Consider the following 27,041-nt stretch of genomic DNA (forward strand, 5'->3'; position numbering starts at 1 on the left):
TAATGGAGTGTGATGGCAAAGAATGCTACCTACTGCTGTTCTGCAACCTTGTGAGGCAATTGGTAGTTGGAACAGAGTTCTTTTCAGGTGGGGAGCGGGAGTAGAACTGCTTAGCATCAGACTGTGTTAATTACTGTATTAAGAAATAGTAATGATCTGATGGTCATTTCGAAAAATCCTTTCTTAGTGAGCACCTAGAAGCCAAGAGGAACACACGTGCTAAATTTATGGTTCTGGAGATTTCGTGATGAGTGAGTGGTACTTGGCTTTTATATATATAGATTGGCATTTTTAATACTTGCACTAGCTATTTTTTTGTAACAAGCTTCAATGCTGGTAATCTTATTCTTTTTCTATTGTTCTAGATTCTCAGTTAGTCTTTGCTTTAATACTTCCTTTTTAAAAAAAATTAAATGACTGAGTTCTTTCTGAAGAGAAGTCAGAGGGGTTGTCTGATTTGGGAATGAAAATGGTTCACTAGCAATACTGGCTTCTTTTACTGCTGACTCCTTCTGCTTTTCCTCTACAATCTAAACTACTTTTGGCCAGGTTACGGCTACTTCACTTGGGTTAGACCTTTGTGGTTCTTCCAGTTCTACTTCTGTGAATACTTTATTTCACGTCATTAATGTTGATCTGCTAGTTTCTGCTCTGTTATTTCTAATTCTGGACTGTGTTCTTTCAGAAACTGGTGCATTCTTTTCAAATATCCTCTCTTCACTGGACTGGATTTGCAACAGCAGATAGTTACTTCTTTGTTCTCCTCCATAGCCCAATCCACATAGTGTCATCGCGAAGCACAGGTATCCAGCTGGTACTGTATAAATATACGCACCAGCTCAGTGCAAGAAATAAGCCAACTATAATGCACAGCATAGCTCTGCAGTGTAACTGAATACCCTCAATGGAAAAAAAAAATCAACAAACCAGAAAAGTGAGATTGTAAAATAAGATCAGCATGGTATAATCAGATGCAAACAAGCTAGAGCAGATGAAACAAAAGAAGTTGAAGAACAGAACCAAAGAACACCTGAGCAAGTAACACCACCGAGAAACACGAAAGATCAAGGAAACACTAGAAATAATACAACAGCAAAATAACAGCCAAAGCTGAGATCATCAGCTGCAATGCTAGAATTGCGCACTATTACCAGAATCTCCCATTACAGTTGAATCAGAAACATTTCTATCCGTGAAGAGATTCCTGTTGAACCAATCAACATCTGACAAAGAAGAAACTGTGCAGTTTTGGGAACAGCTATGGAACAACCCAAATAAATAAAACAAGAATGCAGCTTGGATAGAGGAAGTGAATAAGCTTTTTTAAAAAATAACCTGAAATAAAAGAAAAGGAAGACCAACTTGAATGAAGCTTGGATTGATTACAAGAAGGCATTCAACTTTCTGCCACATAATTGATAACGAAGTGTCTAGAAATAACAAGAGTCAGTACAAACATCAAAAGCTTTGTGCAGAGATCAATGGCACAATGGAAGACACAGTTGCTGGTCAATGGTGATAGAAAGGGATAGATTAATATCAAGAGAGGAATCTTTAAAGGAGACTCTCTTTCACCACTACTTGTCATTTAATTGATTTCTCTGTCAACAATACTGAATGAGTCACACCACAGTTAAACACATCTAAAACATATGCTAGGCTATCCCAACTAATTTATATGGACAATGTGAAGGTGCATGGAAAATATCAGCTGAAATAGAACTGCTGTTCAACAGAATAGAGAAAACCCCAACAGACGGCAAGTGCCACCCCTGAAAAGACGTTGAAGAAACCACAGGCTTCCTAGTTAGCAACTACAAGGAGATCACACAGATTGATTACAAACAATGGCAGGACAAAATAGTAACAGTGGTGCATTGGAATAGCCGCAAGAAATACCATTTGCCTGCAAGCAATAGCAGCTGGAATCACAAAATAGATAGAGTAAGAGAACAAATAAAGTGCTCTGGGACTTTCGTGGCAAAAGAAAGCAAAGGTAGCACCAACAGTAATAGGCAATCCTACTGGGCGCAATCCTAAAACAACTGGAGCACTTGAACACCATCTGCATTGACAAAAATCACATCAGTCAATTGCAAAAGGCAGTCTTACCTGGAACAGCTTACATCCTGTAACAATAACTTTTAACACCATCAAACAACAACATCTGTCTATCCCAAGTCCTTGAGAAGGACTTTATAGGTAGATAAAAATTGCCAAATCCAGTGTACATATCTAGCTGATTATGCCTAACCACAATACAGTTAGTCCTTAACTTACGACTACACTTGAGCCTAAAATTTATGTGGCTAAGTGAGAAATTTGTAAAGTGAGTTTTGCCCCATTTTACAACTTTTTTTTGCCACATTTGTTAAGTGAATCACTGCAATTGTTAAATTAGTAGCACGGTTATTAAGTGGTTTCCCTACTGACTTTGCTTGTCAAATGGTCTCAAGCAGGGGTGGGATTCTACCAGTTTGCACCTATTCGCTAGAACCGGTTGTTAACTTTCTAAGCAGTTCGGAGAATCAGTTGTTAGAAGAAATTACTGGCCTAATCCTGTAAGGAAGGCAGGAAGGAAACATTCTGGTGTTGCTTACAGAAACTGCCTCTCCGTTAACCCTTATTACATTCTTGGCAGGACTAGACTTCCTGTCTCAGGAACGTCTCTGGAGTTTTTTTCCCCTCCTTTGCTGGCACTTTGCTTGTGTGGCGTGACCATTCAAAGTTACAATGGCACTGAAAAAAGTGACTTATAATCATTTTTCACACGACTATTGCAGCATCCCCAGTCACGAGAGGCCAGGCGAGGAGATGCGTTCCTCAATGTGAGTGATGTTGAGTTGGCCACACCCAGCCAATAACATGGCCACCAAGCCACGTCCACCCAGCCACATAACCACCAAGCCACACCCACCAACTAAGCCATGCCCACAGAACCGGTTGTTAAAGAATTTGAATCCCACCCCTGGTCTCAAGAGGGGATCACATGACTCAGGACATTGCATCAGTCATAAATATGAGTCAGTCGTCAAGCATCTGAATGGGGATGCTGCAACAGTCATAAACAGTCACAAATGTTTTTTCAGTGCCATTGTAACTTCAAATGGTCATTAAGTGAACTGTTGTAAGTTGATATAGGTCATCCAACTCCACTATCTGGGTGGTTCACAAATTGTCAAAAACATTTAAAACTAGGAATAAAACAAAGAAATAAAAAAAAAAACGCACAAAAAAATTCCCAACACAAAATAAAGGAGCACAGATGGCAGAGAAAACAAACACAGATGGGAACAAAGGAAGAATAACAAAAGGAATGGAGCATCACGTCAACTATTCTCCTCAAAGGTCTGGGTGAACAGCCATGTCTTCAGGGCCCTCTGAAATACTAGTAAGGTGAGGGACATTTGAATCTAAGGGGGAACCTCAGAGGGCAGGAGTTCCATATCTTTGGACTCAACCATGCCATGCAGATCAAGTGCATGAATTAATTTTTAAAAACGACATAAAAAATAGATGTGCTATGTGTCCATGAAACTAAAGGATGGTCATAGTACACCTGAATGAAAATGCGCTGATCTTATGTAGCATGACTACCTGCACCGAAGTGAAATGTAGATTTAGTTATAAATTAAAGAGCTAAAATTAATGTCAGAAAGTATGAATGTTACATGGGCTGCTGTGCATCTGTATGATAGCTACACATTATGCTCCAGTGAATAATGATAACAGAAGAATGAGATATTTCTGTGGGAGTGAGGTGGGGGGAAGAAAGGGGAAATTGTTCAATGTTCTGGAGGAATATAATCTAGAGAAAATTATTCTGCTAGATGATACTAATAGATGAGTGGAAATAAGACACAAAAGAGTACAGCTAAGATGACTGGATGATTTATAGACTCAAAAACATATAATAGCAATAGCACTTAGACTTATATACCACTTTATAGTGCTTTAAAGCGCTCTCTAAGTGGTTTACAGAGTCAGCATATTGCCCAACAATCTGGGTCCTCATTTTACCCACCTCGGAAGGATGGAAGGCTGAGTCAACCTTGAGCCTGGTGGGATTTGAACTGCCAAATTGTAGGCAGCTGGCTGCAGCAGAGCTGCACTCTAACCACTGTGCCACAGAGGCTCCTTATAATGATGACTGACAAGGATCTAAAAAAGTCTGCTGATTTTGAATATATGGTTTAAATATAAGCCTATTTATACTTAACATATGTAGAATGTATATGCCACTAAAACTCTTGTGTCTGATTGTAACCTTCAATCAGTCGGCACTATAGGGCAACAAGTTTTGAATCAACGTATTTCAAATGTCAAGCACCTGGAAACTCAGGAGATAGCAATAGCACTTAGACTTATATAGTGCTTTACAGCACTCTCTAAGAGGTTTACAGAGTCAACAATTTGGGTCCTTGTTTTACCCACCTCGGAAGGATGGAAGGCTGAGTCAACCTTGAGCCTGGTGAGATTTGAACTGCCAAATTGCAGGCAGCCGGTAGGCAGCAGAAATAGCCTGCAATACTGGACTCTAACTACTGTGCCCCCATGGGTCATAAGATCCAGGCAGTTCAAATGTGTATAAAAATTTATTGCAACTTTAAGCTTGCAAACTTAAGCTCTCTACAAGAATCCGAACTACTAAGGGCCCAAGCAAATTGGTGGTAGATAAAAGTCAAGGTGGGCTGGACTTAGATTTCTTGTGCGTGTGAAGAGATTGATGACTGATGATATGTTTGGCCCCTCCCTCAAGCTCAGCTTGGTCACCTCCTACATCAAATGAGAGTCCAAAATCCATGGGATTGAAATTTGGTAAAGCTGTGGTTGCTTCAGGGCTGCTGTGGCCAGGCACAGTCATACGATTGTAATTTCCAACACTCCCTGCCAGCTTTCTACAAGGAAAATCACTGAGGAAATAACAATAGCACTTAGGCTTACACACTGCTTCACAGTGCTTTCACAGCCCTCTCTAAGCAGTTTACAGAGTCAGCACATTACCCCCAACAATTTGGGTCCTCATTTTGCCAACCTCAGAAAGATGGGCAGGAAATGGAAGTTGGAAGAAATGGGCAGGAAGTCAGAAGTTGCTCCTACTCTCACTGCATTTTTACATGCCCATGGTCATTCTGTTTCTCTGATTAGCTAAGGGAATATTTCTGAAACAATAATCCAACGGTAGTATAAATCTAAAAGCATTATTGGTTGTATTTTTTAATTAAGAGAATTAGTGGATGAATTCAAGAATCCTGAGGGTTATAATTATGAAAGAGACTATTAGTTAATATCAAAAGTGGGTAATAGAGGGTAACAGACATGAAATAAAAGAAACTGAATGAAAGAAAATAGAATGAAAATAGAACTGCAGGATGAGGAAGTACCAATTCTGTAACAAAAAAGTAACTGAAGCTAAACTAATTTACCAACAGAATAAATAGAATATAGACATCGGATTATAGGAGTTACTTGGAAGAGAGAGAAAAACATTACACTACTAAGTGGCATAGAAAAATGTGTGTGTTTGTGTGTGTGTGTGTGTGTATGAAATTTTCTATATCCATTTACGGGCAGGGAAAGAGGGAGGGAGGGAGAGAGAAAGAGAGAGAAAATTAATGTACCAAAGATTAGTTTGGCATAACCGAGAAAATGGAAATAGATTGAAGGTTATATATAAATGATGATAAATTAGACCAAATAGAAGAAATGTGATAAAATGTTTTCTAAAGATGAGGAAATTGATGGAGAAAATCTAAGATGTGCCAAAGGTGGTAGAAAGGTAGTGGGCAGCACATAGTTTGTTGTGAGGAATGAGTACTGCCTGCACATAATAATAAATAGCAGAATAAATGGCTATGCATAAGAGCATGCTTCTGCCCACACTATTACATACACATGAAATGGGAATGGCTAGGAGTAATTTGAATGCAATGGTGTGTGGGCAGTAAAACAAGAAGCAATAGGCTCGAGAATGAATGGGAGCTGAACATATGTGGACTGAATACAGGTGAGTGACCAGTATGAAAAAAGTATACTGAGATGATTTAGTTATATAGAAAGCGTAGAGCTGCAAAACAGATACATGAAGGAAGTGTTAATGGACTGAGAAGAAGGAGAAGATCAAGCAGTGGTGGCTGGATGGGGTTGATGAAATGGTAAAAAAAGAAAATAGAAATTTAAAGGACCTAATGCAATGCATGCAGCCATGGATGGATGTGATAAAAGCAAGGCTGGCTTATAAAGATAAAAGAGCACAGAGAGGCACAGTGGAGAGTACTGGTGTTTAACTAGATTTAGCTACACATCCTTTTTTTAAATTATCTCATTATTTAATTTCTTCTGCTTACAGTTTTTACTGCTTTTTTGCACTTTACATAATATTGCTAGCTTGAAAGTGAACAGCTTGGGGAGTGAATATCCATATGGATAGGTAGGTGCACACCTGAAATGTGCTTCTACTACTTCAGTAGAAGTTACTTTCTCGTTGCTTAAGGGTAGTGTGCATATAAGTATGTCTGTCATCTGTTTCACCAGTTCAGTAGTTGGCAACCCGCAGCTCTGGAGCTGCATGAGGCTCTTTCATCCCTCTGTTCTGGCTCCCTGTCGCAAGTCAATGCCTCAACTTTGAGAGAAGCTTCTGGTTAGAGAGGGGAAAAGCACGGCATGCCAGGAGGAAATTCTATGGCAAGGAATGGATTTTCCGGTCAGCTGAACAATTGATAGGGCTTTCAGTTAGGACAGGTAGAGAAAAAAGGATGCTGTGCTAGGAGGAGACTCTATGGTGGGGGAAGCGGACTTCCGGACGGCTCCAGAATTGAATGGGGAGCTTCCAGTTAGGACCTTTGCAGTTCCCGGTGTTTTCTTTTCTGTGCAAAATGGGTCCAAATGTCTCTTTGAGTGTTTAAGCTTGCCGACCCCTGCATCAGTCGCTTTCAAAATTATTACAAAGTCAGATTCCAGAAATGCATAGCAAGAATACTCACTGCACATTGATTCAGATTCATCTGATCCATCTGAACATTCCTCTTCCCCGTCGCACTTCCATCTGGATGGGATGCAGTGGCCATTGTTGCAGGTAAAATCAGACTCTGCACAAGTCTTCTTGGCTGAAAGGAGAGAGAGAGGGTTTTTTTTTAAAGGAAAAATAGTTCAATTGGATAATAAATCATTCTTTGATATTAGATGCACAGTAATTAATCAAAAACACTTCTTACATCTCAAGAACTATATAATTCATCCATCCTAGATCATAAGGAATCAATGCCTTCACTGAGGGAACTTAAGAGTCCAGACAGCTTTGTGAATAGGAGAATGAAAAAAAAGAAGCCCTTAACCTCTTCCAATATATTATCTATGGATATTGTTATGAGTAAACTATGCATTTCTTTATGTTTGGCTGCCTTGTTCCCTCAATCACAACTGCAGTACAGCTGAAGCTCTGCTAAAGCAATACTTCTTATGTGTTTCTGTCAGGCACAAGAACCAGGAGCCAGGATAGGGTTCAAAAGTACTACACGTTTATTTCATGCTATCGGGCTCCAAGCTCACTCAGAGCCCGTCAGCTCCAAATATGCCTCGCAGTAAATCAGCTGGCCATGTCACCTTATCTCTGCTGCTACTGGAGCTGTATTTGTGCTTGTGTGCTGGCCGATGGCTTTGGAATGATTCAGCAGAGCTGAGGATGGATTCTGAAGCAACTGCGGGGCTGCAGATGGCTGCTGGAAATGGCTCTTTTCGTGTATTGATGTGGTGCATATTGTTAAAGTGGGTTGGGGTACATATAGGTGATAATCAAGCCTTAGGTAAAAACATGGTGAAGGTGGCACCAGGTGGGGATCAGTTAATGAGGGTCGGAATAGGGTAGGGATGTAGAGATGTTATAGGGTTAATAGCATTTAGGGATAATGAGTTAGGTGTGGCCAAAATTAGAACTGCATGTAAGCCTGGGTGTGGTGGGGTATGTCTCATGATAATGGTAATAAAAGGAAAGGGAGCAAATTCAAACCCAACTCTAACCTTGCCTGGCTTTTAGCCTTTCTTGTCAGAGAAGAATATTTGTTGTTTGCTGAGCTAATGAATAAACCACCATTGCTCGACAAAGGAACTGGAGTTTGTATTCATTTCAGGACAAATCTTCAATATTCAAGGACTGGCTGAGACATGCTACCTATACACAAGAATCTGAACAACTAATGGTCAAGGCAAATTGGTGCCAGATAAGAATAATCAGAATATACAGGAGGTGGGACTAAGCTCTCTTATGGAAACAGGGATTCCAAACTGATGGTGTGTTTGACTCTGCCCTCGGGCTCAGTCTGATCATCTACAGTTTCACTACCATTTTCCACCCCCATTTTAGTATTTAATTACTATGGTCCTCATAGTTTAAGGATTGATATTATATTACAGTTGGGGCATGATGTCTTTTGCTCATGTGCAACTGACAGATTGGATGACAAATTGTGATTTTAATATAGATTTTATCTGTTATTTATTATTATATTCTAGAATTTTTAACAGGATATTCCTTGAGTGTTTTTAAATTGCACTGGTCTCTGGTCTTTGACTATAATAAACACTGACTTGATTTCCACCCCCAAATCACCAAACTGGAGGATTCCAGTAGCTTTGGAGGGCATCAGATCAAGGAGAATTATTTTCAGAGATACTTCAAATAGTTCATAAAATTAAAATAGAACCGAGTTTCATATTGCTTAGGTTGATAGGTTTCAACCAGGAAGTATGATAAAATGAGGGCTGTGAGAAGGAACCAACAAATCCATAACAACTCACAGGGTTTAAAAGTAGTACAAATATATTGCACAGATTTACTCAGTTGGAATCAGTTTAAACCATTAGTCTAAAAATAGCTAAAGATAAAAAATTAAACATTTCCAACTAATGAGGTGATCTTATATGTCTAACCAAATCCCATTCTCTAGAGACAAGAAAAGCAGCATTAAAAGATAAGAGGGCCAAATTTTAAACACAGTATCCTATTAATGAACACTGAAAAAACAAACCACCTGATAAAACTATCATTTTTATCATAAAATGTACAGTTTCCTTATTATGACATCCTAGGAAATGTTAGGCTTTTTTCAAACAGTATTGTAAATACAGACAAGCATACCATGAGCAATGGAGCGTATTGTTTCCTGTGCACAAATCACATGAATTATGAATTATCAACAGCAGGTAGTTATCATCCTAGTGGCCCAACTGATGGTTATGTACTAAGGCAGAAAAAATATTGAAGCAGCCTCCAGATTTATGTTCTTATTTTTAAAACTTTTGCTTGACAACCTCAACCTTTTCTATTGATTTATTGGCTAATTTCATTTCAAGTAAGTAGGATTTTGCCATGTAAAAGCATATCACGGATCTTGTGCTTTCTATGGAGTTATTATTCTGAAATCAGATCAGACAGTCAAGTATTATGTGCACTTCAAATGAGAGAATGAAACATCTTGTCCTCCAGATGTTTTAGATAACCAATCGCACACTCCTTTGCCAAGGGTCATGATAGCAGCAGCTAGGAGTGTTTGAAATTAGAATTTCTGGAGCAATGACTCTGATTAGCTAAGAAGGTTGAAATAATAACACAATAATTTCAATCAGTACTCTTATTTTAAATGAAAAACAGATAGACAGATAGCAGATAGATAGGTTTTTCATTTAAAATAGAGTACCGATTAAAATTCTTGTGTTATTATATATATAGATAACTTAGTGCCAGTAGATTTTTCTCACATTCTTTCCAAATAATGGAAAGGACACCTGTCTCTTTGTGAAGGAGGAGGGCACCGCATATGTGGGTTGTTTTAAAAACAACTATGGCCTTCTTAAAACTTGAGACATTAGCGTGCCTATATCAGACAGAGAGTATTATTATGGATTATGGATCTTCAAATGCTACCTTGATTCAGTTTCAGAATCTATGGAGGAAATATAGGTTGCTTCCTGCTTTTCTTCATGAAGGGCAGGGATGGGCAATTAATTTTCCCAAAAGGCCAGTCAATGAGACTGTTATGGAGGGTTGAACCAATGTAACCTGATGTCCTCAAACTCTGTTATCTCAATTCATCAAGCTGCTGCAGGCCACAGGTGAGCACTTTCTCTTCTCATCTTCCCACAGCTGCCAGTTGACTGAAGGAGCACATGGTGACTGTGTGTAGCCAGACCCAACTTGGCTTCTTCTCCTGTCCCCTGCAGTACATTTATTTACAGCTGATTTCAAATTTCTGACTGACCTCAAGGGAGTGGGACAGGGACAGCCAAAGTATCAGATGTGGTTTTGGGAGCCATAAAATGCCCATTTCTGATCTAGGGATTAGCCTTGAAACTGGAGCAATATGAGCTATTCACATGTCAGCCATTTGATTTGTCTTCAAATGAATTCTGTTTTCAGGAGAATAGTAGCTACTATGGTCAATAAGTAGTTACTGTGGTAAATTTCTCAAATATTTCCAAACATTGTTATTATAAATATATATTGCGTTGTATAATTTTGTCCGCTGAGCTAGATAATAGAAAATTTCAGCATGAATGGAAAATAATGAGGAAAATAAAAGCAGGTATCCATATTCTCTCCATAAGACTATTATGATTTCATCCTCTACAGGTTATATTTTCATATTATGACATTACATTGATTTAATGCTTTTCAAAGAAACTTGTAATAATTTTAATATGCAAATTGTATACTAACATTGTTCTCTTATGGTTCCTACATTTAGCCTCAAAATGGTTCCTTCAGGACAGATTGAAACTATTTATTATAATAAAAGCATTATAATTTAATAGCCTTCATAAAAGGCATGGTCAGAAATTTTTACCATTTTCATCTGCGTTTTTTTTTCCTTGCACCATTCCTCCCAAAATGCTTCAATATGCTTACTCCTGATTTGGTAATGCCCCAGCCTTGGCATGACAAAGCCATTTTCCCCACTGATCTACCAGTAATACCCTAGCTGTTATCTTTGAAGAAAAGGGCTGCTGGCAGCACTGGGGTCTGCCAACGATCCTGAATAATGGAGATGCAAAACTCCCACCACCGCACAGACATGCTGGTAGCAGATGGTGCCATGGATTGCTTTGTTCCCTTGACAGCGTTCTTTGAAAACACAATTAATTTATTATCAGGCATCACAAAAGGTGGAAAGACATACAATGCTAGCAAAGAACCATCCAATGGCATTTTGAAGGTGTTAATATGCTTAGTTTGCATCCTCACAATCAGATAGCCTGTAAGGTCTTCCTTGCAATGCCCAACATCTGCTGATAAACTATAAGGATAATGTGGATGGTAAGTAAATCGGCTCAGGAGAGCCAACAGTTTAAGCCAGGTTGAATGGGGCAAAAAGAAAACAATTCAGTTTTTCAACTCAATGGAAGCCGCCTGAGTATCTTTCAATGGACACTACTGAGAGACAGAAAAATCCAAGTGGTGATTGATTTTGCTGCATGAATTCAGGGATCTTGAAATATAGTACTCCCAACAGTACAAATCCCTCAATTCTCAATTCAAACAAGCATATGTAAATAAACACTACTGAGCACAATTAACCTGAAGTACTTAATGCCAACAATTTAATCTGCCCCAGTTGCTAAAAGCAATACTTTTCTAGGGAAGAAGTAGACCTATGGCAAGGCAGTACCATAGCCCACTTCTCTCTTCATGATATTAATTATCATTTGTAAAACACTCATTTATGTACATTAAATTCAATTATCTTACTTATTCCATCCTAAACATGCAAGGTGCGTTGCTGCAATCTCTCTTTAAAAGAAGCAGAAATTGAGACCCAATCAGTATATTTTGACCGCATTTATTTCCGGCTACTGCCATAATTTGAGGCTTTCAGCCAGCCTGCAAGAAAACAATACCAAGGAGGCAGGAATGCTCAACCAATCTTTCTTTCCAGAACTGTTCCTGAGCACAAAAGAGAGAAGTCTTTGAAGCACTGCCTCTTTTGAAGAATGCATTTCAGTGTCCTTCTGGTCCATACTTGCCTATTCAAAAATACTTTAAATCAGCAATAATTCACATCTATATCAAATGATATGTCTGAATCAAAATATTAATCAAAGGCCTGAAAATAGTCTAAGAAAGTGTGCGTGCATGACAAATGTCTGTAAGACAAAAACAGAAATCTAACTATTATATCATATTTGAGGTGGAGAAATTTAAAGAAGAATCTATGCCTTTCAGCCATGACTCTTTAAACCAGGTCCACATACTATATATAAAATATACCAGTTAAAAAAAACAATATGACATTTATTGGCTTCTCTTAATTTATTTTTCTTCCCAACATCCAGTTACAGTCATTGTTTTAGCAAGCTAGAATGTGGAAAAGACATCCAGGTGAGCTGTCATGGCAACTCTGAATTTTAAGAAAAGAAAAAAAAGCATCATGGATATTTTTTTTAATTTAATGGGGAAATTTGGATTTAGGTGATAGACTTCTTTTTGTTTTATTTTAGGCAGAAAACAAAGTGGCATATGCTTTATTTCACAGACTGGGAAAATTCCTTGATAATTCTATATGAAGTACCTTTATGAATTATTTTTGAGATATCCTACAAAATTGTTTTGATTCAACTTCCATATCTTATTTATTATTAATTCTACCAGACAATATGTATCTTATAGGAATGACACTAAAGTGGGTATACATATTATAACTCTCTTATCATTCCAGATATAATACTAGAAAACTCTTTTGTCCCTACCATTGGCCATGCAGTGGCGACAGCGCTAACAATTGTAGTAGCTACATATGATCTGGCATGAAATATTGGGAATATACAATTTAAAAGTTGCAGATTCTGCATCCAGTTCTAACTCTGGGGCTTTCTTCTCAGAAGATAGATAGATAGATAGATAGATAGATAGATAGATAGATAGATAGATAGATAGATAGATAGATGTTTTCTGAGGTTCTCGCGGGTATTTGTATGTGGTAGGGCAGGCAGTGCAGGGGATTTCGTGTATGCCTGCCCTACCACATACATTGGACAAACTAACAGAAGAATAAGTGCACGCATTGAAGAACATAAGAACTCAATCAAAAAAGAAGAAACGACCTCTTCCCTGGTCCAACACCTCAAAGCCACAGGACATGAAATTGATTTTAAAAATACCAGAACTATCACCAAAACCGAACACTTCAACAGCAGAATAATCAGAGAAGCCATAGAGATAGAAAACGCCCACACAGCATGAACAAACGAGATGACACCTCCCGCCTTCCAGCCATTTGGAAACCCGCCTCATGAACAGACGAGTACCCAACATGAAGAAGGACACCAGACCCACACCCATGAGAGCCACACAAGATGCCACCACCACACTCCATGTAGAAAACAGACTCACACCCACTCAGAAGATGAGACACGACCATGGACCAGAAGCTGCACTGCAGCTGCATCACTACCCACTTCAAACCCTCCGAGCCATACATGAAGCAAACCGACACCCACTATGAAGATGCAGCACCACCACGAACTCAAGCCAAACAGCAAGATCACAGCTCACCAACTCAAATCCCCAGCAACTAAGACTAACCTGAGCACAACCAAGCCCCCACCTGAACAGAACACGCTCCAACCAATCAGAACATGGCTAACCCCCAACCAATCAGAACACAGCCAAACCCCTACCAATGAGAACACACCCCACCCAATCAGAACACAGCCAAGCCCCCACCCAATCAAGTCCCACCCCACTAGCAGTTAAAAGGAAGAAGCAGCTGCAATCTCACATCACTCTGAGAAGCACAGAGCCGGAGACAGAAGCCTGAAGATGATGAATGAGACTTCATCGAAACGCTGCCTAGATACTTGAATCTTACGCGGAGAAAACCCGAACAACCAAAGATCCATCCATATAAATACCCGCCAGAACCTCAGAAAACATATATATATATATATATATATATATGTGGATCTTTGGTTGTTCGGGTTTTCTCCCGCGTAAGATTCGAAGTATTCCCACAAGCTTCCAATTGAAATTCCACACCAACACAGCAGCCACCAAACGCATCCTTAAAAGAACAGAACTGGCCCTAATTAGAAATGAACTTCACACGAAAAGGTTTCTCCTAGACCAAATCAACAAAGATCTCCTCACACTCCACCTCAGACTCAGCAACAAGATTCACCTCTACTTTGGGACAAATCCAAACAACTCGCTGTCTGGAGAGCCAAACACAGACCACCCTCAAGACACACACACACCAACAAACTCAGGAAACTACAACAATGCCAGAAACCAACTCCCCTCCCCACAGCCACACATGAAACAAACATTGCACAACATCTCAGACAAGATCCTCACTGAAGCTGAAACCAAGGTCCTTTCAAAAGGATTCAACTTTGCTGTCGCCTCCCAAACACATCCCCACAGAAACCATCATATGCGGAGTTGAAACCAGCCTGACCAAAACCAACCCTGATGATGCTAACAAAATCAGACTCGAAATCACCAACATCCTCTGCACTAGCAAACCACCCAAAAGCAACTTATCCAAAGAAGAACAAACTGCACTACTTAACCTGAAAGAAGACACCAGCATAATAATCCTGACCAGCAGACAAGGGCAACGCGACAGTGGTTATGAACACATCTGACTACCAAACCAAGCTAACCAACCTACTCCAAGACCCCACATACAAACCCCAAAGACAGACCCCACCACCTACCTAGAAAAACTACCAAATCCAAAATAAAAGCCTCCCCATCAGTGAAGAAATCCAGCAAGGAATCATACCCAGAGAAAAATCATCCAGATGCCATATGTAAATAAACCAAGCTACAATTAACCTGAAGTACTTAATGCCAACAATTTAATCTGCCCCAGTTGCTAAAAGCAATACTTTTCTAGGGAAGAAGTAGACCTATGGCAAGGCAGTACCATAGCCCACTTCTCTCTTCATGATATTAATTATCATTTGTAAAACACTCATTTATGTACATTAAATTCAATTATCTTACTTATTCCATCCTAAACATGCAAGGTGCGTTGCTGCAATCTCTCTTTAAAAGAAGCAGAAATTGAGACCCAATCAGTATATTTTGACCGCATTTATTTCCGGCTACTGCCATAATTTGAGGCTTTCAGCCAGCCTGCAAGAAAACAATACCAAGGAGGCAGGAATGCTCAACCAATCTTTCTTTCCAGAACTGTTCCTGAGCACAAAAGAGAGAAGTCTTTGAAGCACTGCCTCTTTTGAAGAATGCATTTCAGTGTCCTTCTGGTCCATACTTGCCTATTCAAAAATACTTTAAATCAGCAATAATTCACATCTATATCAAATGATATGTCTGAATCAAAATATTAATCAAAGGCCTGAAAATAGTCTAAGAAAGTGTGCGTGCATGACAAATGTCTGTAAGACAAAAACAGAAATCTAACTATTATATCATATTTGAGGTGGAGAAATTTAAAGAAGAATCTATGCCTTTCAGCCATGACTCTTTAAACCAGGTCCACATACTATATATAAAATATACCAGTTAAAAAAAACAATATGACATTTATTGGCTTCTCTTAATTTATTTTTCTTCCCAACATCCAGTTACAGTCATTGTTTTAGCAAGCTAGAATGTGGAAAAGACATCCAGGTGAGCTGTCATGGCAACTCTGAATTTTAAGAAAAGAAAAAAAAGCCATCATGGATATTTTTTTTAATTTAATGGGGAAATTTGGATTTAGGTGATAGACTTCTTTTTGTTTTATTTTAGGCAGAAAACAAAGTGGCATATGCTTTATTTCACAGACTGGGAAAATTCCTTGATAATTCTATATGAAGTACCTTTATGAATTATTTTTGAGATATCCTACAAAATTGTTTTGATTCAACTTCCATATCTTATTTATTATTAATTCTACCAGACAATATGTATCTTATAGGAATGACACTAAAGTGGGTATACATATTATAACTCTCTTATCATTCCAGATATAATACTAGAAAACTCTTTTGTCCCTACCATTGGCCATGCAGTGGCGACAGCGCTAACAATTGTAGTAGCTACATATGATCTGGCATGAAATATTGGGAATATACAATTTAAAAGTTGCAGATTCTGCATCCAGTTCTAACTCTGGGGCTTTCTTCTCAGAAGATAGATAGATAGATAGATAGATAGATAGATAGATAGATAGATAGATAGATAGATAGATAGATAGATAGTTTTCTGAGGTTCTCGCGGGTATTTGTATGTGGTAGGGCAGGCAGTGCAGGGGATTTCGTGTATGCCTGCCCTACCACATACATTGGACAAACTAACAGAAGAATAAGTGCACGCATTGAAGAACATAAGAACTCAATCAAAAAAGAAGAAACGACCTCTTCCCTGGTCCAACACCTCAAAGCCACAGGACATGAAATTGATTTTAAAAATACCAGAACTATCACCAAAACCGAACACTTCAACAGCAGAATAATCAGAGAAGCCATAGAGATAGAAAAACGCCCACACAGCATGAACAAACGAGATGACACCTCCCGCCTTCCAGCCATTTGGAAACCCGCCCTCATGAACAGACGAGTACCTAACATGAAGAAGGACACCAGACCCACACCCATGAGAGCCACACAAGATGCCACCACCACACTTCCATGTAGAAAACAGACTCACACCCACTCAGAAGATGAGACACGACCATGGACCAGAAGCTTCACTGCAGCTGCATCACTACCCACTTTAAACCCCTCCGAGCCATACATGAAGCAAACCGACACCCACTATGAAGATGCAGCAGGACCACGAACTAGAAGCCAAACAGCAAGATCACAACTCACCAGCTCAAATCCCCAGCAACTAAGACTAACCTGAGCACAACCAAGCCCCCACCTGAACAGAACACGCCTCCAACCAATCAGAACATGGCTAACCCCCCAACCAATCAGAACACAGCCAAACCCCCTACCAATGAGAACACACCCCCACCCAATCAGAACACAGCCAAGCCCCCACTGAATCAAGTCCCACCCCACTGGCAGTTAAAAGGAGGAAGCAGCTGCAATCTCACATTACTCTGAGAAGCACAGAGCCGGAGACAGAAGCCTGAAGATGATGAATGAGACTTCATCGAAACGTTGCCTAGATACTTGAATCTTACGCGGAGAAAACCCGAACAACCAAAGATCCACATACAAATACCATAGAACCTCAGAATATATATATATATATATATATATATATATATATATATATATATATACACACACACACACACACACACACACACACACACACACACATACATACATACACACACACACACTACAAAATAGGCACTAGAGGTTTTCTTATGGTAGAAATAAACAGTACAAAAATAAAATGAAATATTGTTTAATCATTTGTGGATCACAGTAAGACTTCTCATTTTTAAAACACAAGCATATAGTACTAAAGTGTGGGATGATAATTGAAACATAAAATATTAATATTTATGATCTAATTCTACATATGGATTCAAATTTTCATTGCATCTTAAGATTATTTAGCGTAACTACAAAAAAGTAAAACTTTAACCCAAGTACCAAACATTTGGCTGAATGTGTAACTTGAATTTCACAGAATTTCCCACATGAAACAGAAAGACATTATTTAAAAAAGTATATGTCTGAAAATTTTCACATGAACTATAAGCTGTGGAATAACTTTCCCAACCAGATGTTTTTCAGATATGCTAGGAATATGTCTCCCACAATCTGTTCCCTGACAAGTTAAAGGTACTGTGGAAAAGTATCTTTCTAACTGTTTTTCTGTGCCAGTCTCCCAATGTAACTAAAACCACTAGAGATTTAACTGCTGTTCATGGAGCAAGAAGAAAATAATTGTCAGATACCAGTAGCAACCATATGTTGATTCTGACAAGTGGTAGGAAAAGCTAAACTCATCCCATGAGTAGAACCTCTTCAAAAATATCATACAGATGATGCGGGAAAGTTATTCTGAACTTATGGTTACCAACCATTCCTCTTGGAATTACTTTACCTGGCAGTATATATAAATAGCTATATAAATACCTTAGTTGTATTCCATGGAACAGGACAAGAAGGATGAAACTAGAATCCAATCAGACTATAAAGCCCAGCCAAGATTTATACAGTCCTAGCTACAATCATCATTCAGTTGATGACAGAAGTAAATATAAAGAAAGCTTCTCAAGTTGCAAAAGCTTTTTTGATTAATAATATTATAAAGAACAAGGTAGAAAATTCTAGCAGTTTATCTCTGACAATTTCAAATACTCCCCCAAGAAACATGACTCAAATAAGCTATTCAAAGAGCATTTAAAGCAGTTACTAGGGGAGAATCTGTTCTTTTGTGCGTAGAATTTCAGAATTGGTGGGGAAGGACAGCGCCTTTGTTTAATGATTTAAAAGCAGGAGACGATAAAAAGAAAGGGAGTCACACTACTGTATATAAATGACCACTGGAAGGGCAGCCATCTGTTCCATTATAGGATTACCCAATATAAGGCAATGCCAAATCCTGCAAGCTGAAACAGATCTGTGGAAATCAGCTACTAGTTAGGTTTGCAAAAATGGAATGATCATAGAGTAGAGAATGATCCAAAGAACGCTTTTGAAGAGAAAAATATTTTGCAGGTCCAGGAAAACTGGTTACCATGAGATAAGATGCAGTGCTCATGAGGATAACATTCTGAAAACCTGAGGTAAAAAGATTCACCATGGTTACTCCCATGGATACAAGAAGGTCCAGAGCTAGCTTCATATATCCCAGGTAGCTTCCTCAAGGAAGCTGAAGATCTAGATTGTTAGAGACAACGAATGCCAACAAAGATCAATGAGAGCTCCTTAGCTTGCTCAGGTCTGAAGCTAAGGTAGCTTGCCCTTAAATTCAACTGTTGTTATCCCCTTGTTCACTCTGAAATCTGGGAATGGCATTTGAAGTTTCATTCAGCAGCCATCGCAGTCTGAAATAAGTGGGGCCGAAAAGGATTCAGTTTGCAAGAAGATATTGTATTTTTAAAGAGATGTAAAAATATTACCCTTCAGAGAATTATTTTGGGATGCTTGAAGATTCTGCTATCTGAATAGTGATGCAACATGGCCTGGTTTATGTTACCAACTTTGTGATGCTTTTATTTTTTATTTCTTTTTGTCTTGCAGTCTTTGGAAATGGAGCGGCATTTAAAAATAAAGACAATTACTTGCTAAGTTTTAAAATGCTTGCACATCTTGCTTTTTATTGGGGAGAGTATACCTTTCAGTCAGTCTTAACTCCTGGAACCTGCTTGGACAACCCCTTCAGCTTTCTTGGCAATACTTTTGAGGAAAATGTTGCTGCCTTCTTTGGGTTGAGAGTGACTGGTTCAAAAACAACCAACTGGCTTTGTGCCTAAAGCAGGACTAGAACTCACAGTCTCCTGATTTCCAGCTGGATACTTTTAAATAAACTTGTGTCCTATTGTTCCTTGGGACCTAAAAATAGTTCTGTACAACAATCTGTAATCTGTGCAGCAACCTGTAGCAACTGTATACAGCAAAATGGTGGACATGCTGCTCCTCACAGCAGGACCTTAAACCAAACATGATTTTTTTTTTCTGCCTAGGGTAATCCCAGGAAAGGCACAGTTTGATCTGCCAAGAAGAGTGATGAATGGGATCACACAAGATGTAGATTATCTTCTGCTCTTCAAATCCAGATTAAAGATTAAATCCAAACCCAGAATCACTTTGGGCAAGATGAACGGCATACAAGTTTGAAAAATAACTGCACAGTTCTAATAAAAATATTGTACTAAAATGTACTACTATACCACTCCTTGCTTGCTGAAATATTGGAGGATCTACAGGAAAAATATGCAAACAAACATAAATCCTTGCTTCTAATTTATCATATACCTTGCAAATGTCTGAATAAACTCATGAGATATTGAATTCTATATACATATGCCCACTGTTTACTTTTTCTAAAAAGCATGTGTGTGCGCTCTACATACATATTTATTAGGAATCTGCACACCAAGGGAGAGCTTCTGCTTATGTAAATCCAGTTATAGAGACAAAAGGGAAGAGCTATATCAAGGGATATAACTCTGGTTATTGCATTATTACAGCATCTCAGAAGATAATCAAAAGAAAATGCACAGACTGAAATAGTGAAATTTATGCCAAGTCCAAGGCAACTGTTCCATGTTACTACAATAACTTTTAAGAGACAAATAGGACCAAGCAGGCTAAAAATGAAATGAGCAAATAGGAGCCAAAAGGAAAAAAAACCCACAATCAACTTTATAATAAAGATAACCATATGAAACAGAAAGAAAAAAGTAGTTCATCACAATTTATGCCCCAGATATTAATAAGTGTAAAATATTATTTTTGGAACATAATTTTAGGAGACCTACCTATTTGAGTGCTTAGATTTTAGACTGAAATCCTATTTCAGGATAGAAGGTCTCACACACATAATTATCAATCTGGTGTGAACATCTTTAATTTAACACAGTGTTTTTTTCCCCCAGTAAATTCCTAATGAGGATTTTTACAGAACTCCTTAAATTGAAGTATAATATAGGAGAAGAAGTGGCAGAACCTGAGTCTGGAGTTAAAAGAGAAAACAGCCTAGAATCCTTGCCTAGTCACAAGCAAACTATATCCACCACCACCCCCTTTTGAATCCTGTTGATCCTTATTTAACTCCAAGCAGGTACTAACTGTTAACTGAGAAGATTTCTATGCATAGGCATTTTAGCAATAAATCAGTTTAACTGAACCTTCACCTGTAGAACTGGTCTTTCACACCTGATACATAGAGAAGAAAAACTGTTTATCAAAAATAAATTGTTTATCAAAAATAAATATCTTCCAAATGGTGAATTTCATTTAAAAATTATGGTAAAACAATAAAAAATGGACATCTAAAATGATTGGAAATATTGTCAAACCAGGATTAAGAGCTAAAAAAATAAGGTTCTCAATCTCAGTATCGTAAATCTAGTTATCTAGTTTTTTTTAAATCTAATTTAAAATGGATTAATTTAAAAATTTCTGAAAATACTGCCTGAGAAGGGAAAATGGTCAGGCTCCGCTTTCAAACAGAGAACCAAACTATGTTGGTATTTACCCAAGTTTTTCACATGTCAGCTTTGAGCACAAGGTTTAATCACAACCAGTTAAAGGCCCGTGTTCAGAAGGCTGAAATCAGAATTATTTTTTAAATTATAAAATGGTTTTCATTTGAAATGTTCCATTTTAAATTCAAAACAAATGATAATTCTGGAAGTGTTTCAAGACTAAAACACTCTCCTGAAACCTGAAGCAGTTCCACAATAGTTGAATCAGTTTATTTTGAACTTAACGTGTTTCAGAATCAAAACTTTTGCACATGTCTAAATGCTATTTATCAAATTTTCTGAAACGGGAAAGTTATTAATCAGCTGATCAGGCACAGAACCGAGGTTCATGAGTTTTTCTCCATGCTCCCATATATTTATATAGCTAAATAACTATTAGCATAGTTGTATAGCTATATAAATATATGGGAGAGCAACACAAGTGTGGATCCTAACTGGCTGCCAAGATTCCCATTTAAGATTTTATAACCTTCTTTCCTTTGTCATACCAGTAAGAGCCAGAACTCCAAGAATAAGGACTTAATGGATTCTAACAACCCAGCTGGTTGGGGTTCCTCTCTGCCCTCTTACATTATTAAACAAAATAAAGATGGGATTATTTTGAATTTCTCACATTTCCCACTTTCTCAACAGACAAGTTGCTGTTTCTCCTCTCTTAATGATCTATTCTTTAATTCTGTAATGTGATGACTATATGCTTTGACAGGTATCATTAATCTCCTAGTGACAACCAGCTATAGATCTCCACCCTAGGATGTCCAAGTGATACTGCCAAGATTCCTCCCTAGTATCGCTGGTGCCTATAGGGAAAAAACGAAGCTTTGACTCAATCAAAAAACAACAACACCTGAGTACCTGTGGGTATGGAGATGTCCCTAATCTGGGAACTCTCCTTTAGTTCTAGATGGGGTCAGTCCAAAAGACAGAACTGGTACATAATTTAGGAGGATTTTACCCACCCACCCCAATGGAAGAATAGATGGTACCTATGGCTCTTGTACAGATAGATCTGTGTTTTATGGGTGCAAGTCTGTACATACAGAAGCTGTACTAGCTTCCTATAAATTTCTGGGTACAACTCAAGGTGCTGTTAGCACTTATGAAATCCTCATGGAATTCCTGGTTATTTGTGGAACTGCTGGACTTTTATTGGCCTGTCTTGTCCCATGAAATCTGGTGGGGTGGGGGAGTTCCCTTCTTTGAAACAACCTGGTGGGACCCAGGAACAAGAGCCTTTTTTGTCATGGTAACTTCCCTATAGACCATTATTTCTCTGAAATTTGAATGGCCCTCATCCTGCTGACCCTCTGTAAAGCCATGAAAATCTAGTTTCTCTCCAAGCACTGGGCTGCAACATGAGCTGATCCTATTCAAAATGAAAGATTTCTGAATAGACTATACCAGTGGTGGTTAACCTTTTTGGGCTCCTGTGCCAAAAATTGCATGCACATTAGCGCGCGCGCATATACGCATGCCAGCACCCAGAATGCAATGTGCCCTTCCCCATGCCCCCTGCGCATGCATGCGCAACCCCCCCATGCCACCCCCTTATCTGCACTGCACCTCACAGCTGATTTTTCAGCTGATTTGAAGCCTTTTTCAGCTTCCCAGAGGCTTGGAAAAAGCCTCTACAAGGCTTCCCAGGCCAAATAATATGCCTGTTTCATCACGTTACAGGAAGTGACAAAACAGACCTATTCGTCCTGAAAAGCATTGCAGAGGCTTTTTCCAAGCCTCTGGGAGGCTGAAAAAGGCCTGAAACTAGCAGAAAAATCAGCTGTGAAGCATGCGCAGTGAGATACATTTGCATAAATGGCTCTGCGTGCCACTTGTGGCATTCGTGCCCACATAGGTTCACCATCATGGGACTATACAATGATAAAAATGATTGTCCTCAGTTATTTTGTCAAGCTTTTGTTATTCTTGTGTGTTTTTTATACTTAGTTGTAAAACACCAGAGTTGGGGGGTTATGTAAATTGAACAAATGAATACGAAGTTCTAAAATTAAATTTCTACAATGAAAAAAATGAGAGTGTTTGGTCTTGACTAATTCTTCAGCTGTGGATCAAAAAATACCTGGAAAGCCGTTTTACCTTCTGAGATTCATAGTATATGTCTGGTATATTCATTAGATTTAGTATGAAGAAGATACAAAGAATGGATTGTTGCTTATCAGCAGCCTTCTGAAAAGGTTAGTCTGGATTGCCTATCATAAAATTATTTCCTAATACAGACTGTAAAAAGAGGTTAAGCTATTCAATGATGAAGAAAGTGATCCCTCTGCAACTGAACCACTGAAAACTCAAGCTGAAGGAAAAAAAAATAAAAATGTGGCTTATGACCTTGAAATACAGGGCTATAATTTGCATTGCTCAAAGTCACACTTTGCATTTTTCATTCTTTGCAGACACAAAATAAGGGCAGACTGGCAGTGCAAAACAGAAAGAATCATTCTGCCTATCAGCAAAATAAGATAATCAAGAATGACTAAAAGGAACATATCTGACAGATGCAACAGGAAGGCTTCCCAATGAATGGAATTGGCAAAAGGTTTGCATAAAGCACAACAGACCACAATGCAGAGAGTACCAAGAACCTGTCAGTCGTCCTTCGCAATTTGTTCATATACAATAAAGAACAGGGATTTGGAACCAAAGAGTGTTGGGTTTATTCATGAAAGCGCACTTCACTTTGCATTTGACTGAACCTGTTTTCCAGTGAAACTGGCTGAATTATACATAAAAGCCATTTTAATAATGTTCTCCAATGCCAACCTTAGTTGCAAACTGAACAGCAGGTCCATCTTTCAATCCAAGCCTGTTAACAGTGGAAGAAAGCCAAATAAATGTCTATTAATAACAAAGTGCTGGGTTCTTTCATTTTCACGCTCACACAATAAACTGAATAATTAGAACACCAGAAGGATTTACTTTACTACTGCCAATATAGTGCTCAACAAAACAGAACATTAACACACTCTTCTTAAAACTATTCTTAATTTATTTATTTATATCACGGCTTTATTATTTTTATAAAATAACTCAACACAACAAACCAAACTAATACTCCTTCCCCTCAACAACCCTGTGAGGTGGGTTGGATTGACAGAGAATGACTGGCCCCAAAAAACCCAACTGCCTTTCATGGATAAAACTGGACTAGAATTCATGATCTCCCGCTTTCTAGCTGGTGCCTTAAACCACTTGATCAAAATTATTGGAATGTTTATTGCATCCAATTTAGATATAATGTGAAGGTACCAATAATCGATTAGGTTATATAACACAGGGAATGTCTCTTCACTTTTGTGTATTTCTTTTGAAATATTTTTTCAAAAGCATATATTTTCATGAATTCTAGCAGGATTTTTTAAAAAAAATTATAAACATTATTATTTTAAAAAACCAGAAATTAACATTTGAAATGTATAGACTATTCTATTCAAAACATTGGTATAACACCACCATCTAGAACGTTTCCTTGCCAAAGAATACAGAACAACAACTTATAAAACCATTAGCATTTAACTTTATGTGGACATTTTTTATTTTAAGCCTAGAATTTCAACAACACATGGACTTTATTATCCCATAGTAATAGGATAGGATGTGATACAATATGAGCTATGAATTTCGTCTTAAGGTTCTCAGTTTTTCTTCTGTCTTGGGCGAGCCATTTTCTCCCTCACATCTCAGCTCTCTATTTGTAGCACGGGAATAATGCTCAGCTATCTTTTTTAGAGTCCTGTGCTAAAGATTATAATTATGTAACAAAACCTACTTGAATAAAAATGTTACATATTGAATGCATATCATTAGTGTGCATCATTCTGACAGCTGCTGGCTATTATTCTAAGTTTTTCTGTAACCTACAAATTTAGGAGTGTAAAATACATTCCCTCTCAACTGTTTAGAAATATCATTCAATGTAGATTCTGCTAATCCTCTCAAATGATGCATTCTTTCAGCTCACTGCTAAGGAGACTCCTCAGTACACAAGATACGAGTCAGAATTTTAGAACAATAAAAAACCTGAACTTTAGACAAATGTCACATATTCCCATTATTAAACATGTGTAGCTTTGCAGATCAACTGAATTTCAAGACTGCTCCTACAATCCACTCATCAAAATGAAAATTTACATCTGAAAGCCACCGTTGCAGTTTATGAAATTTCAGCAATTACGTCAAATTAATCTTAGCTAAAACTAACCTGCTTGTTTGTTTGTTGCTGTGCCCAATAATCTGCTCTTTCACCAAATGGATGCTGATGAAGCACAGTGGTACTAACACAAACTCCTTTCTTCTCAGAATCTTAGTGTAAAATCAGTAAGTCGCTTCTGAATTGTACTCTACTTCTGGCAGGTATTGTTCTTGGATACAATACCGAAGTGTTTTTTTTTTTTTTAAAGTGGCTTCTTTCAGGATGGCACTTCCTATGTAAGCACTAACCAAGCTTGACCCTATTTAGTTTTCAAGCTCACTCAAGACAACTAGTGCTGCCACTTTTTGACTCAACTATCACAAAACTGAGAGACCAAAGGAATCAAAAGAATAACGTTTTCGCACTGTGGAGTATATCAGAGTAGCCCCCTTCCCAGAAAGGAAGCAGCCTCAGTATAGGACAGTTTGAAAACAGGAATGTTGCTACCTGAACCAAAACAATTTTCTTGATTTTCAGAGTTTCTTAGAAAAAGAATAATCCTATAAATGTTGAAAGATTATAAAAAAAAACAATTTATCTCACAACCATTTCTGTTGTTCTCCCCTAAGCCTATTATTTCCCTGCAATTTAGCAGTTAATCTGAATAAAGGATAAGAATGAGGTGGAAGCACTGCAGAATTCTTAATAAGGCCATTTTTATCGAATACTTTTTGCCCAATGGTAGGATTCAATTTTTTTTACTACTGGTTCTGTGGACGTGGCTTGGTGGGCATGGTGTGGCGTGGTGGGCATGGCGTGGCAGGCATGGCTTGGTGGGCGTGACATGGGAAGGACACTGTAAAATCCCCATTCCCTCCCCACTCCAGGGGAAGGATACTGCAAAATCTCATTCCCTCCCCACCCCACTAACCTGCTTTCCAGCTCCATTCTCCTGTGCAGGGCAACAAAAGTCCCAGCTGATCAGCTGGGACTCGGGAGGCGGAGAATTGATGGGGGCAGGGCCAGTCAGAGGTGGCATTTGCCAGTTCTCAGAACTACTCAAAATTTCCACTACCGGTTCTCCAGAACTGGTCAGAACCTGACGAGTAACACCTCTGTTTCTGCCTGTTTCATCCAAACATGACACAGCATGGCAGGAGAAGATGTTCTCCACAGAGAACAGCTCTTTTTTCTTCAGAATAGTTCAGTCCTCATCTTCACGGACTTTGGGAAGCAGGTGAAAACCTGGCTGTTCAACGAAGACCTTCAGAGATTACTGAAAACTAGCAATTCTGTGTTTAACACATTTTAGCTTTTTTATTTTTCATATTTAAATCGGGAATTTAGATTTACTGTTTTAGTTACAGATAGTCCTTGACTTACAACAATTCATTTAGTGATCGTTCAAAGTTACAATGGCACTGGAAAAAGTGACTTGACAACCATCGTAGCATCCCTCTGGTCACGTGATCAAAATTCCGACTCTTGGCAACTATTTCATATTTATGATGTCCTGGGGTCATGTGATCACCTTTTGCAACCTTCCGATGAGCAAAGTCAATGGGGAAGCCAGATTCACTTAACAACAGTGTTACTAACTTAACAACTGCAAGGATACAATTGTGGCAAAAAAAAAATATCATAAAATGAGGCAAAACTAACGTAACACCTGCCTCGCTTAACAATGGAAATTTTGAGCTTAATTCTGGTCGTCGATTGAGAAATACTTGCATTATACTGGGTTTTTTAAATAATATGGGAGCACCGAT

At 38.4% G+C, this 27,041-nt stretch overlaps 1 protein-coding gene across 1 annotated transcript in view; it reads right to left on the minus strand.

Moving 5' to 3' along the window:
• The window catches only part of LRP8 (LDL receptor related protein 8), a 205,705-nt gene that overhangs the window by 69,797 nt on the left and 108,867 nt on the right, over nt 1-27,041 (minus strand). Inside the window, exon 3 of the mRNA XM_087929936.1 lies at nt 6,984-7,106. Coding sequence (XP_087786062.1) covers nt 6,984-7,106 — 123 coding nt within the window. The remainder of the gene's footprint in view (nt 1-6,983; nt 7,107-27,041) is intronic.

Source organism: Pseudonaja textilis, chromosome 3 (genome assembly GCF_049901715.1).
Source record: "Pseudonaja textilis isolate UNSWEBS1 chromosome 3, rPseTex1.2, whole genome shotgun sequence".
Lineage (NCBI taxonomy): Eukaryota > Metazoa > Chordata > Lepidosauria > Squamata > Elapidae > Pseudonaja > Pseudonaja textilis.